General features: G+C 39.2%; 3 protein-coding genes across 3 annotated transcripts; all 3 read right to left on the bottom strand.

Moving 5' to 3' along the window:
• Positions 1–3,227: 3,227 nt before the first annotated feature.
• MELLADRAFT_93023 (uncharacterized protein) lies at positions 3,228–4,430 on the bottom strand (the record flags this gene model as incomplete). Its single annotated transcript, XM_007415909.1, has 4 exons — positions 3,228–3,377; positions 3,443–3,790; positions 3,866–4,150; positions 4,236–4,430. 4 exons carry the CDS (start codon positions 4,428–4,430, stop codon positions 3,228–3,230), a joined length of 978 nt encoding a protein of 325 aa, XP_007415971.1.
• Positions 4,431–6,140: 1,710 nt separating this feature from the next.
• MELLADRAFT_111572 (uncharacterized protein) lies at positions 6,141–8,018 on the bottom strand (the record flags this gene model as incomplete). Its single annotated transcript, XM_007415908.1, has 2 exons — positions 6,141–6,298; positions 6,422–8,018. 2 exons carry the CDS (start codon positions 8,016–8,018, stop codon positions 6,141–6,143), a joined length of 1,755 nt encoding a protein of 584 aa, XP_007415970.1.
• Positions 8,019–11,645: 3,627 nt separating this feature from the next.
• On the bottom strand, positions 11,646–13,509 carry MELLADRAFT_50312 (uncharacterized protein; the record flags this gene model as incomplete). The annotated part of the gene is made up of 7 exons (XM_007415907.1): positions 11,646–11,925; positions 12,011–12,052; positions 12,152–12,293; positions 12,386–12,486; positions 12,581–12,737; positions 12,813–12,946; positions 13,021–13,509. 7 exons carry the CDS (start codon positions 13,132–13,134, stop codon positions 11,752–11,754), a joined length of 864 nt encoding a protein of 287 aa, XP_007415969.1.
• Between the last annotated feature and the right edge of the window lie 715 nt (positions 13,510–14,224).

Genomic DNA, 14,224 nt, shown 5'->3' with positions numbered 1-14,224 from the left:
ATGGCAACTACAGTCGTAGGAAGTGAATCAGCTGACCAATCAACATGAACCAAAAAGATGAAAGCTTACCAGATGAAATTCTAGATACTCCTCGAATCTCACTCGGTTGTAACCCCCCTCAATCACTTGAAGACCAACAATTCCACTCATGGAGATCGCTGGTAGGATCGTCCATCGATTCGCAGTAGTTGCACGTTGCAGGCGACGGGTTCGCTGTCCGCGGCAAGACCTGGCGTAATCTCGATACACGCGCTGCTTGGTTAGGCTGCTCTCATCTGGAATTAATTGTCAGCAAATAATATCATTAAAAGAAGGAAAAATGTGGGACAACCTACCAGCAAAGACCAGACATCACACATCAATGCCAAAAATTCTTGCGACATATTGGCCTCGAGCAATTGGACTTTGGTTTGGATGGACCGTTCGCACTTTTTTTCGGGTAAGGTTTAGTCGAGACTTGATTTCATTGAATAGATTACCAGTTGATAGGTTGATATTGAATGTTTCACGAAGTTTTGATTTCAGCTCGTCCAAATAAAGGGTGGGATCGCCGTCGAGGGAATCCATGAGGAAGCGCCGCTGTTCATCGTCCAGCCGAGTCGGAGCGCCTTGATCCATCCAAAGATTAGGATCGGTAACCACCGAGCGTGTAGTGCGGTAGAGGATATACCAACGTCGAACCGAAGCGATCGAAACCTGGAGTCCTAATGTACGGACAATATCCGGGTAGCTCATCCCTCGCAAGACCATTCGCACAATTGCAACCTTGAGGTCTGGGCTGTAAGTGTTGAAAGGCATTTTTGACGGAACTCAGCATGTGATGGGCAACGGTGAGAAGGGCAGAGAGGGATGAAAAACGAGGTTAGAGATAAGTGCGAGTCACGTACCAGATCAGAAAAGGGGCCCTTCGCCAAGGACACACCCCATCGAGTGAGTGAGAATCGAATATGATCTGCATTGAGATAGGGGTGACAGATGACCGGAGGGGATATTGGGAATCCTCTCACGAGGATTCTTCTAGTGATCAAAACTGTACAAAGCAGGGCAATAAAACAAAACTCGGTTTTGTCACCGCGACGACTTTTTGAAAAAAAAATCAATCATTCATGAAACGGCTGTAATATCTTATTCATCATCAATTACACATACCATTCCATTTGTATCATATTTATTGGCTTCAACTCCATCTTTTTAATACAATGAAATTCCATTATCTTAACCTGATCTCAAACCCATAACAGTGAAAACAGATGATTCAAGAGATCAAATTACCTAGCTGATATCACATGTTTTTCACACAAACTAATCCTTTCACATGTCTGATCTAGACAAGCTGCACATTTTTTTTAAATCTCTTATCTCCCAAAACCAAAACCAAAACCAAATCTTGGATTTTATTTATTTTGTTTGTGACAAAGTAAGACTCAAAACACAACACACCACCGGTAAGGTATCCTGGATGTTTTAGACAGACAAACTGTTTGATTAGGTCAGGACCGAGTGAATTGAGTGAAATGAGTGAATCAAGCAAGTTAGTCAATCAGTTCAATCAGTTCAATCAAATTTACCAAGATCAAGTCGATCGATCAAGTCGATCGATCAAGATTTTGGTGACTCTCAAAGTCAAAAAGGCTCATCACAGCTCAACCATATGTTGAGCTCATACCCAAGTATAGTGAACCTATATTTGGCTGTTATATTCCAGTGTATAACCATGGCTGTCATATGACTGGTTTATAAAAACACAGGGTCAATTTTGTATCGTATGCAGTCATTTGCGAATTGGTTCTATAACACAGATTGTTTCAAAGTTACTCATTGATCAGGTTGAGATAAGTCGCTTAAATCTCGGTGATCGATCCATGACATACATTTAAAACTAATCAAAGATCACTCTAAAATAAACAAAACTCGACTCAAACAAACACAATTGAATGTAATTAATTAGTTGAAAATGTAATATTAGGACGCGCTCATGAGAAAGATGCATATTAAGTAAGATAACACATGATAAAAAAGGCAAGTTTGTAAATACTCGCTGCAAAGAAATGATTCAATTGAAGATTTACTTAATGAATTACCGTGATGATGCCAATTCTTTTGCAAAGTGATCTGCTGACTTTGCAGTTTCAAACGTCGCAGGCATACCATCTTTCTCACACTGCAGGAACCACTCAGCCCAACGCTCGGTGGTGACATTCTTGATCCATCGATGGTATCGATACATGGAGGTATGATCCCACTTGAACTCGGGTGAAAAAAAACTCTCCCATACTTTCTGCTTACCCCTTTCCTTCTGATGTTCCAGATACCATTCGATAAGGCGCTTCATTGGCATTTCAGATGAGGGCCACTGAGAAAGCAAAACATCAGATGAATTGATCAATACAGCTTTGATATAGTTGGAATGTGAAAAAAATTACCAGAAGACCAGTCTTTTTCGATCTCCTTGTTGACGCTCTTGTGATCTCTGGGAGAGATGAAGATAAAGTTGCAGCATCCTCTTGCTGAGATGGATCTGGCACCACCGATTGAGATAAATTGTTCCTACTATTGATAATATTTGAAGATGACATAGTATGTTTGAAAGTGGCAACAGGTCCAGTCACTTTTCCGCGAGTTGAGTCAATTGCTGAGAGGAGATAGTCAGCAGAGGGTGGATTGGCTTCGTTGTTGAGTATGTCGCATGAAAATTTGGGGCCCCTGCACTCTTTGACGGATTCTGGTTGCACATTTGAATTGTCATCTTGAGCCCCGGAAAGAGATGATGATGGAGATTTTGGTGACAGCGAAGGAAAGGATAGAGTTGAAGGATTATCTGAAATTAATCCTCTTCCTTTCCCTTTGACATGATCAAGACGTGCGAAATCGAGGCTGGAAGATTGGTCTGACCCAATCATGGATGATATTGAGCTTGATCGAGCAGGACTCCTTGCTGGTAAGTTGAAGGTTGTTGGTGTTGGTGTCGCTCTCAGCAAGTCTACAATGCTCTTGATATGAGTTCGGCTCACTGGGACTAGCCGCTCCTGTAATTCCATTACCCCGTGACACTCTTTAGGATCCACCGATGTCATGCAGACCAAAGCCTCTCGGATTGAGGACAACATAGCGATGGTGGTGGAAACTGATGTTATATTCTAAAGTCGGTTAAAATCAAAATGAGAAATATAGTCATTATAAAAAGCTGCTTTACAATCAAATAAGCTTTACAATATGTATCTTACCCATCAATCAGCTTTAACATCGTATACTCGAAGGCACTGGTTCCAATCTGGGACTTCAGCTTTTACATATAGCATCAAAGGTTCACATTCTGATATCGCGTAATTTTTCAATGCTTTTGATGCAAATAAAAATTGAACTGGGTCGCTTTCAGCCTAACACACAAAACATACATTAGTAATCATTATGATGCAAGTTTTGAGAGAAGAAGTTACTGCACCTTTAACCAGAGTGATATTGAAATATTTTTATCGTAACTTGCCTCAGCAGCCTCAGCAGCACGCCTATATTCTTCTTTGTTTGATCGATTGAGATGGTACGCGCGCATGGTCAAAGGTGACAATACCAGAGGGTGTACCGGTGGGGTCGGACCGAGTAAATCAGATCCACCAACCTTTGCAGGTGGGTTTGCATTAGTGATCGAAGTTTGAGTCACACCACTGGTTCCGGCTGATTCAATGACACTTTGAAGAAAGGGTTGGGTGTTGTGCACTACAATCTTGGACCGCTCCCCCATTTCATGGGTGTGACACTTCAATCCAGTGGATTCACGCTGTTTGCGACAACACTACAGACGAATGGTCTCAATCATAGATGTCAATCCGCCATATACAACATGAAACGTTATGGATAATGCACGTACATCAGGACAAGCAGCCCAGGTGCATTGTCTATTGCCAGCCTTGCCTGGTCCGATATGTGCACTGACATCAATGATACCTGAGCAAGGTAAACGTGAGCGCTTGACCTGTGGCATATTTGATGTGGGGGTGTTGGTTCGCTTGAGCCTATTATGCTGAACGGAACAACTGGACTCTGTTCCGCTTTCTTGCAAAGTAGCCTTGTAATTCAGGGTACAGATATCTTGAAGGTACTCTAAGCGGCTGTACGTTTGAAATGCTCCTTTGTTGTTTATTTCAAGTGGGCACTTAAATGCACTCAGAAGCAATCAGTTGCGAGTTTTACCTCAGCTACATTGATCAAACAACATATGATCTTAGAAAAGGACTTACCAATAGACCAATCAATGGCTTGTTGGGTTGATGTTTGGGATTATAGTAACGGGACGAGTGGATAGGTTTTGATCTGCAGCGAGGTCCTTCACAGTGAAATCCAGTCGGTTGATTCAGCTCGACTGTCAAAGGACTTCTTGGCCAGATTCGACGTGCACAAGCAAGACTGTGATAATATAACCTGGTTATGGGCATGAAGAGAAAGATAACAGGATCAAAGATTGGGTTTCAAAAGTGGGGTGGGTAAGTGAGGTCTAGATCTTGAGGGGAAGTTGACTGACTCAGGCTGACCTTATACACGTATTGATGCGAAGTTCAAAGGGAGGAGCTTCAAGATGGATTGAATGGTAGAGAGTGTGAGCACTCCTAGTGACCATGAGGAAGTAATACATACCAGCTTGGAGCTTGGTAGAGCTCATGCTTGCATCACAAGGGTTCAAGAGTTCATCTTTAGTCACTGACGCACAGATTCTGAGAGAAACTAGTTGCAATGGGCAAGATGCATGGTTCACAATTTATTCATCCTCTTTAAGCTGAGGATGATAAGGCCCTCTTTGCGCGCTTGTGAAAATGAGAAAGCCTGAACTGTCTGATCTTATTGGCCTCAAGATGAGTCAGTGATGTGTCTCTATATTAAACATGTGGTCATGTTAGGGGTGCTTGGATTGAAATTGTGATTTATTCAGCATCACAATCAACGGGGAAGGACATCCATCTAAAATATTGAGGTCTTTCCAGACTCGAATTTTGTTGTGAGACCTTATGAGACGTATTAGGACATATTTACGCCGCAACCATGACAGCTGTCTGGCTATGTTCGGCTAAGTTCTCGGGGGTGTTACAATACTGATTTGAAAATGTTCCCAAATGCCTTTGGGAACAGTTTTTTAGGGAACGTTCCCAAAGTTCCGCGGATGCGACCATGCCCTCCTCGCTCCTGGGGAGTCGATCCCAAGGTTTGAGGCACTTTGTCAAATTTGGCCTAAGGCTTGACCAAAACCACTTAAGCTTTTAAGGGGGTGCGTGGACCAAAATAGGGGGGTGGATATACTGGGATCCTATGTATATTGATTATTAATAATTTCTAAAAGTTAATTTTTTTTTCTAGCAGTATATATATAGATAAGGTAAAAACACAAACAAAGAAGATTTTTTCATATACCTTTCTCATAACCATCAATTTCTTTTTTTTTTAGCTTTTTTCTCCTTTCCTCCTTTAGTCTGGTCAAGTTGAAAAAGAAAAAGATGAAAAAAAAGAAAAAAAAGGTGACCAGACAATCAAAGAACAAAGATGAAAAGAAACAACGAGAGAGTGAAACAAAAAAAAAGGAAAAGAAAAAGAAAAAGGGATATATAAAGGAAAAAACGATCCTTCAACCTAATAACAACTTGCCTTTCCAAAGATTTTTATAGATTTCATCTTTTCAAGGTTTTTCTTCATTTTCTTTTTCTTTCATCGCCACATTGTATTTTTTTTTCGAAGCCTTGACAAACTTCTGATCGAAAACTTAATTGAAAACCAAAACCTTTTTAAAAAAAGCTTTACAATGTGGTCCGGAAAAAGATATAGACACTTCGACAAACGAGTTTGTTCCTATGAAATGAAGTTTAAATCAGTAAATCGAACGAAAGGAAACAAGAAAGAGAAAAGACTGACTTTTCAAAAGCGGACTTTGCAATCTAATTTTTCTAATTCTCATAACCTACTCCAAGCAAACATACACCAAAGAATATGAAACCCAATCTGAATCTCTACCACTCAAAAGAAGAAAAAACAAAAAAGAAGGGGAGAAGAAAGAAATAGAGAACTCAAACAGAAAACAAGACAACAGAAACCTCAAGAAGAAGATGAAAACCAAAATAAAATAAACTTCACAACGAGATCAGATTCGAAAGCTAGCTCCTTCAAAAAGACGGAGGCGAAGAACAAGAAGAAGAAGCCGGCGGACAAAACGAAGGATTACTAGAGTTGATCATCGAAGATTTCTTATGACCAGGAGGATATTGAGGAGGTGGGTGAACTCCAAGTGAAAGTAATTGGATCCCCAACGCTCCATGTGGTCCTGTATGTTGATAATGGTATCTTAAACCGTTCATACTGATGATAGGGATTTCAAGGGACGGATGAGATTCTCTCTTTGGATTCTCAATTCAAGTTTCACTCTTTTGATCGTTTCTTAACTCACTTCTTGTATCTTTTCCCACATACAATGTCATGGCATATGAACGCTTTGGATTCTTCGTCGGCTGTGAGAATGGCCTGTTGAAATAATGGGATTCATAGTCAACAAACACAAAGATCAATCTTTTGGAATAGAGAGTGCGATCAACTAAATACTCTACCTGAGAAGAATGTCCATGTGTTTTGTGATATTTCAATCCGTTCTGCTGTTTATAAGCTTTCTCACATCCCGGTACCGAACACTTGAAAGGTTTTTCTGAAACCGGTGTCCAAGGGCGTGGTAATCGACCAGTAGGAGTCAAACCTGTCACCGGGTCCACATTCGGTCTCCTTCTACGTCTCTGCTGTTGTTGATGTTTTAAAAGTTGCTCTGGATCAAGTTGAAGATGATCAGGAATATCATCATCACCAAATGAATCGGTTAGTCCATCAGTTCCTTCAAATGGGTGACTTTCGAGTAAGACGGCTGGATCGATGGCTCCTCCTTCCATTCGATGATTTCTACCATCCAACTCGCTTGGTGCAACTCCAATTCGCCCAAAGAACCCATTTGTATTTCCATTATCATGTTTCGAATGTCTTGAACTTTGAAGAGGATCATGTCGATTTCCACGCGCTTTAGATCTGAAACTTGCGATTAAATCTGAAAGTGCTCGATCGGCTGCTGAAGTTCTATCATCATGAGATTCGGAAAGTGAACCAGACCGAGAACGTGAATTTGAGGAATTACGAGATCGATCGATGGTGATCGGATTAGGTCTTAGAGTTCCAAGTGTTTCCCTCAATGTCTTTCCTAATCGAGTCATTGTGTCCTCTTCAACTTCTGAACCGGTTTGCATCTCTGAATGTGATTGTAGAGGGGACCGGTTGAGATGAGCCGGTGAACCACTTCGACTTGTATCATGTCCTGAGCTCCATTCTTCTTCATCCTCAAATCTCAGCTCATGTAAAGTGTGTGAGGCAGGTGCGGCGCGTGAAGTGACTGAAACTGATGGTGGACGACGACGGCGACGAGCATTGGAATCGGAGTTATTATTCTGAGGGGCGGTGCCAGGACCAAGACCGAGTTCGGCGGAAAGACCCACACCTGCTGCCATTTGATCTAGTGTAACACCTTCGAAACCATCGACTCCAACGATATCACCGGCGTGACAATGAGCTTGTTCAAAATGCTCAAGTAAATCATGTAAATCGCGTAAAGGGATCGCGCAACAAACGAAGTTTTGACAAAAGGCTGACTCCATGCGGGCCAGATGAGAGGCACCGAATGAACCAGGACCGGTAAAGGAAGCCGGATGAAAGCCCGCAGGTGATAAAGAGAAACCAGCTTCGAGTGAGAATGATAGAGCGGCCGATGGTTTAGATTGAGATGATGGTCGAAATGGTGAAGAGGACATTTCAACAGATTGAGGACCATGATGAGATGGAGAGCTAGAATGAGTAGTAAATGGAAAGCGAGAGAATCCAGAATTACGAAAAGAAAGAGGAAGGCAAGTGCCATCCGACATCTGGACAGAAGTTGAGATCTTTGAGCAAGATGAAGTAGATTGAAATGTTGAACTAGAAGCAATTGGGATTGGAATCTCTGATGAGTTAGACATGATTGATCAGAAGAATAATAACTGGCTAATCAGGAAAAAGCAAAACAAGAAGATGAAGAAGAAGCAGAGAGGATGATATAGAGGTATATATAACTTCTGATGGAATGATAGAGGAATCCCCGTCTCTATATGTATTTAGTCGAGGAAATTCAAAGACTGAGTTAATGGATTGAGGAATTGATATGGTGACTGAGATATATGTAGTGGTGGTAGATATATGTGTAGTCTGACAAGAGAAGGGAATCGATTGAATTGGGAGACGATTTTATACAACCCTGATGGAGTAAATATAGCTCTTAAGGATCAGAAGGTCTGAGAAGATATCCAAAAAAAAGAGGAGAGATGAAGTTGAGAAGGACTAGAATTGTATATGAGTAGTACAAATGATGATAAGTCTGATTCAAGACTGAGTGGTGTCTATAATCAAGATGAAAGGGTGCCACTGGATTTATATATTCCCTAGAGAATGTCTGTATGTACTAGGTGAATCGTATGTATAAAGATTTTTGGGAGTGGGTAACCTGAGTGAAAAGTTACAGGTTTTTTTTTCTTAAATGTTTGTTTGATTTAGTGGAGTATCAATGTGATGAACCGATGAGGGTTAAAGATCAGTCGAGATCAAACGCAGACTGTACATACGATCGATGAATGTGACTACTGAGGTTTTTTTGGATTAATATTCTGAATGAATGAGGATCGATGGGTAAGATTGTAATTTGGATTGGGATGCGTTGAGATTTGAAGAAGAATGATGAGAAGAGTGATAGGTGATTTGTAGTATGAATCAAAAGGGTCTTGAATTATTACTTTTAATTAATGTTACGAAGAATTATTCAGACTACAAGAATGAAATCATAGATAGAGAGAGAGAGAGAATCAAGGGTGTTGTTGTGTTGATGTTTTAGTTAAGAAGTTGATGGATTTGATGAAGATGGATGGATGGATGGATTGATCGATTGATAAGTACTACTACTTATTATGTAATGATGATGATGATGGCGATGATGAATTCGGTTGAGTTTGGTTTTAAGTGATATCATTGATGAGTGAGATCTCAAGATCTTTATGCTGTCTTCTTGACTGACTCTTGACTCTTGAGCTGTCTTGACTCTTGACTCTTGACTTGTCAAAAACACCTGTCAAACTTTTCCTTCTTATCCTTACTCTTAATTCACGGATTCTTTCTTTTCGCTTGAAGTTCAGAATTACAATAATCTTGCTTATAAGTTTGATTATGTTTATAGGCTTAGCTAATTCTAGAAAATTGTATATCTATCTGATTAAAGCTTGTTGGTTGGTCAGTCTATGATGAATTCACAAGAGATCTTACATACAATATTCCCCAGAGTGTTATTCATAAGGCTTCATGACTTCATCATTTACTCACTTTTAACATCCTTGATTGATGACCATTAACATTTCCCTCAGTTTTATAAAATTGTAGGGTTACATATATGCGGTGTGTGTTCAAACACCGACCCGAATCGGTATCGGCTCTATCTCTAACAAACAACATCTTCATAAATCTTGGTCTTAAAACCCTTCAACACATCTCAAAATGGCCACAATCGTTGAATCGGTTTCAACTTATACACATTTTAAATTTAATGCTCTTCAACTTCAATCCTTTTACAGACACTCAAGTGACAAGTCGGAAACAAGAACGAAAGAAAGAATTCACTCAAATCAGATTCCATCCACGTCTCATGCTAGAAAAACATTCTTGTAGCTCTTGATCACATCATGACACAAGTTCTTTCTCTTTGGTTTAATAGACTTTTATATTCCTTTAAAACACATGTCAAAAGGTTTATTTAAACCAAATCGTTTACCTCATCAACTTCACTAACGACTTACTCCCTCGCCCCGTGTGAGTTTCTCAAGTTTATCATTTGCTAGAATCAAAACAGATCAAAACATCATTCGAGTTTCAAGTTCAAGTTCAACTCTCGAGTGATCAAATTAAATGGAATCCCATACAGCTTCAGCTCACCCGTTCAGCAATTGAGAATCTGTCCGATTCATGAATCATGATCCATCAGCTTGGATCCATGAGATGTTGTACAAAATTACTCCCCCATGATTCATCAAATCAATTGGTACACCCTGAATCCACTTCCCCACGCTTGGATTATGAATTAAAGAAAAAAAAAATCATCATTCATCATCTTCCAGAAAATTTTCACCGCTCATTTGTACTATGTTTCCATCTGTTCAGTCCCAAAAAACAACAAGAACAAAGGAACAATTCGGTTCCGGTGATTCTTATTCCGGTTTTCCATTTTTTTTTCCTTTCCATTATTTGCCATTTGCCATCTGCCACCATTCCTTGTAGTTGAATCTTCAATAAAAAATCAATATAATCTTCCGTTCTACCGGTGTACCTCTACTAAATTCTGTTTGATTCTCGTATGATTTTTCTTATCAAACGTACATATTTGATTTTTAATTTCAAGTCAAGAATCGGTTTGACAATCCAAAGGCGTTGAGACGCCGAGAAGGACTTGGTTAAGTTTGGTTGGAACTTGGGTTGTCTAAATAACTTTTTCTCTATGGCTGAAAAGCCTTTTCCTTTTTTTTTTCAAAACAAAACAAAACTTCATTTACGGATCTCTTCCGAGATTGGGTGTGATTCCTTCACCTTTTTTATCAACTTCTACAAGAGACTTTTCAGGGTGCCTACAACATATGTACTTTCAGTACTGCGCGTTTATGTTCGATTCGATTCATAGAACCCCGACGTTTATCTTTTGTTGATCTTCTCTAAGATTCACAAATCACTTGATCTTTACATTTGTGTTCTGCAGCGGAAGTTTCCTGATAGATCAATGCAAGATCGCTTTACCCCGCAACGGTCAACCCTTACAAAAAGTTCGAAGTTCGCAGTTTATGTTGTACAACCTAGATCACCACATATATATCTCACTGCACATCATATGCTATATGCTCGTACCTGCGTCTTGTATCAATAACTTACTTGAACATTCTACCTGATTTGATCGTCTCAGACACGCAAGCACACGCGATTGCTCTCTTTCCTCGATTGACATTCCTGATCCACTTTCTCATCCATCACGACTTTGAAGTTTGCGCAGGGTGAAGGAACGAAAAGTGCATTTAAAGAGGTCAATCCTTTGTCACGCTTTCGACGTCGTATAGCGGGTCAGCTCAAGTGATCTGATACTGAGGCTTGAGCGTATTTCAGATCATCGATCGATCATATGGGCCGGAGAACTTTGTATGTAAAAATCCACCACTGGTCACAGGCACATATCCGTTTCCTCACTAGGTGGTGGAGTCTATGCATGCATGCAATAAGCATTAGACCACCGAAGCCCTCCCGGAAATATCATTGATAAAGAGATAGGTGGTAATAAATCGAGGACGGTTCATTTCAATGAGAAATTGAAAGATAGCTTGTTACCCTTGTTGACCTTCCCTGGTTAGTTGCATCAAATCTATACGAAAATACCCACCATTGCAGCGATTCTCATCATGCACATCTGGGAAAACCAACAGCACAAAATGCTTTGATGAGTGATGTACCTCCGTGAGTCATACTTTTGTCCGTTTTCTCATTTGGTGTGATTTGGATCGATCGACTCCTGTCAAGGAGTGTCAAGCATTCACTTCATTTTATCAACTGCATAGTAACAAGATCAAACAGACTAATGATAACAAGATTAAACAATCACAAAACTTATGACTCATCAAAAACCAAACTGAATCTTCATCAATCACGAACAGCTTCTTCATTCTCAGCAATCGCACTATATCCTACTCCATTTTGGATTCTTGGATCCGTAAATGAATTAGAAACAATCACATTTGATTCAGGAATGATACTATGAGCAATTAATAACCAGAATCCAAAGACTGCTTTGGCCATCACATCCAGAACAGCGTACTAGAAATCAAAAATCAAAGGTATCAGTTTGGATGATGTAGTAAATAAATACGTCTTTCAAAGATCAAAAAGAATATCAACTTACAAACAATATTTCCAAATCTGGTGATATGATTGAAGAACCTTCCTATGAACAGAATAAAAGTGCAAAATGAAAATCAGTTCATCTTGGTATTGTAAGCGTTTTTAAAGCTATAAAGATAGTTTAAAAAAGAAGACTACTAACAGACAATGCCCATACCACAGGATAAACTGTCCATAACAACATACTATAGACAGCAATCGCAGTGAAAAGGAACCCTACCCGACTAGATTTAAGATAAGATGTTCGTCTAGCAGTAGTAGCTAATTCATAAACAACGTAAACACTATGTATGTGGATCGATTCACACATCAATCGGCCAGTTTGTCAGACAATCAAGTTTTTGTTTTCTCTTTGAAAGGATTGATTGAGACTTACAAGAAGATACAACTCATCACAAAGTATCCCCATTTGGTAGACTCGGATTGATTTATAGCACCTAATAGACCAGTGACGACCATGACTACATCACTCAAAACCTATCAAAAGGTAAAAAAATTCATCATCAGTTCTTAAGAAATCTGTAAGAATTTCAAACAAAGTATAAATCAACCAAAGACCAGAATGACTTACAAGTAGAACGATATCTTGAATTGGAATCCCAGCAAGTAAACCAAGATCGGTGAGTAAGAGAGGAGTGGTCAAGAGCCAATCCAAGTATCTAGCCCAAAATAATGGACGAGCTCCATGATGAGAAAGACTAATTCCGATTCCTGAAGCCATCGAATAGCTAAAGCAATCAGACAAAAAGAAAAAGTTAACTTTTGAAAGATTCACACGAAATTTGGAAAACACAAAAACTTACTAAGAGATAGCAGCGATGAAGTTAATAGTAAGAGTGATATGATGGAATAATTTATTATTCTTTTGTTGTTGAGTAGTTAAGATTCCAATGACAACAGTCGATAGAATCATGATGGCGAAGACCACCCATAATACCTAAAGATTAGAAGAAAAAAAAGAAAGAGTTAGATTAACAGGTAAGATTCACAAGACCAAAGATGAGAACTAACTGAATGAGATAGACGAGAGAGAACATTTTGAGTAGAGAACAGATCCGAATCAGCATAAGCTTGAATTGGTGTTAATGGATTGTTAAGGAGGTTTTGTAATTGAGTATTCAACATGATTTATTTCTTTTTGGCTAGTTTTGAGTTTTAGATGATGAAGAAGGAGAAGCAGGAGAAGAAGAGAAGTGAGAATGAGTAGTCTTTAAAGTAAAGTAGAAAAACAAATTGAGAATGGTTTTGAGTGAATTGGAATTTGAATTGGAAATGGATGATGTCATTTGAAGAAGATCGATAGAAAATTCAAATCAGATCAAGACTTTCAAGAAAACTTCAAATCACTTCAATCGATCATCAAATACCAAATAGCACAATACGTCATCTCATTCTTGATCATCACTACCAATTCACAGCATAAATCAATCAATCACATTCATAGAATTCAACTAAACCTTTCTATAGCTTGCTTCATCCCTTGATTCACTTCATTCACTATCTTATGTTGGTCTGTCGTCATTCAGTCTTTTGAAACAACAGCATCTCAAAACTAGCTTGTTAAAACGATTGAACGATGTTTTTTTGTTTTTTCTGCATATTTGAATAAAAATTCAAACTCCGCATGCAATTTTCAATTGGGAGCTCTATGCATACGTCAAGGCACAGCTCGGGCCTTTCCTTCTTTTGGATGTCTCCCACCATAGGCACTATGTAACTCTAAATGCTTTTGTGGGGTCACAGAGGTCCTGTGATCTTGCAAGGTCATGCTTTGTTTTGAATATGTAAAACCCTTCAAGGCTCGACTCAATTATTTCAGAACGTGAAGGATTTTGAAGTTTTCTTTGCTCACAAGATCTTCATTCATGTCATCTTGGAATTGCGATTGTGTTTTTTCAAAGCTAAAAGAGGATTAAATGAAATTAGTCATAATTAGTGGTTGATACATCATTTCATCATTTCACTATTTGTATTTTTCATCATTACTTACCAACAAATACATTGCATCATGATTCTCAATGTAGATGGTTCCAGGTGAGTTACGTCATTGATTGGGCGATTTCTTTTTGTGTGGATTCTTTTCTGTCTGTTTTATTTAACCTGATCCTATAAAATCACAGTCGCATTCACCTGGCTATTTCTTTTTAACATCTTGTTATAAAATTTGTTTGTGGGTGTTTGGATTCAGTCCATCATGTGATGTATGTACTATGCT

The sequence above is a fragment of the Melampsora larici-populina genome (assembly GCF_000204055.1).
Source record: "Melampsora larici-populina 98AG31 unplaced genomic scaffold MELLAscaffold_55, whole genome shotgun sequence".
Classification (NCBI taxonomy): Eukaryota; Fungi; Basidiomycota; class Pucciniomycetes; order Pucciniales; family Melampsoraceae; genus Melampsora; species Melampsora laricis-populina.
The sequence above is the reverse complement of the archived record's forward strand: the minus strand, read 5'-3'. Positions and strand labels throughout refer to the sequence as shown.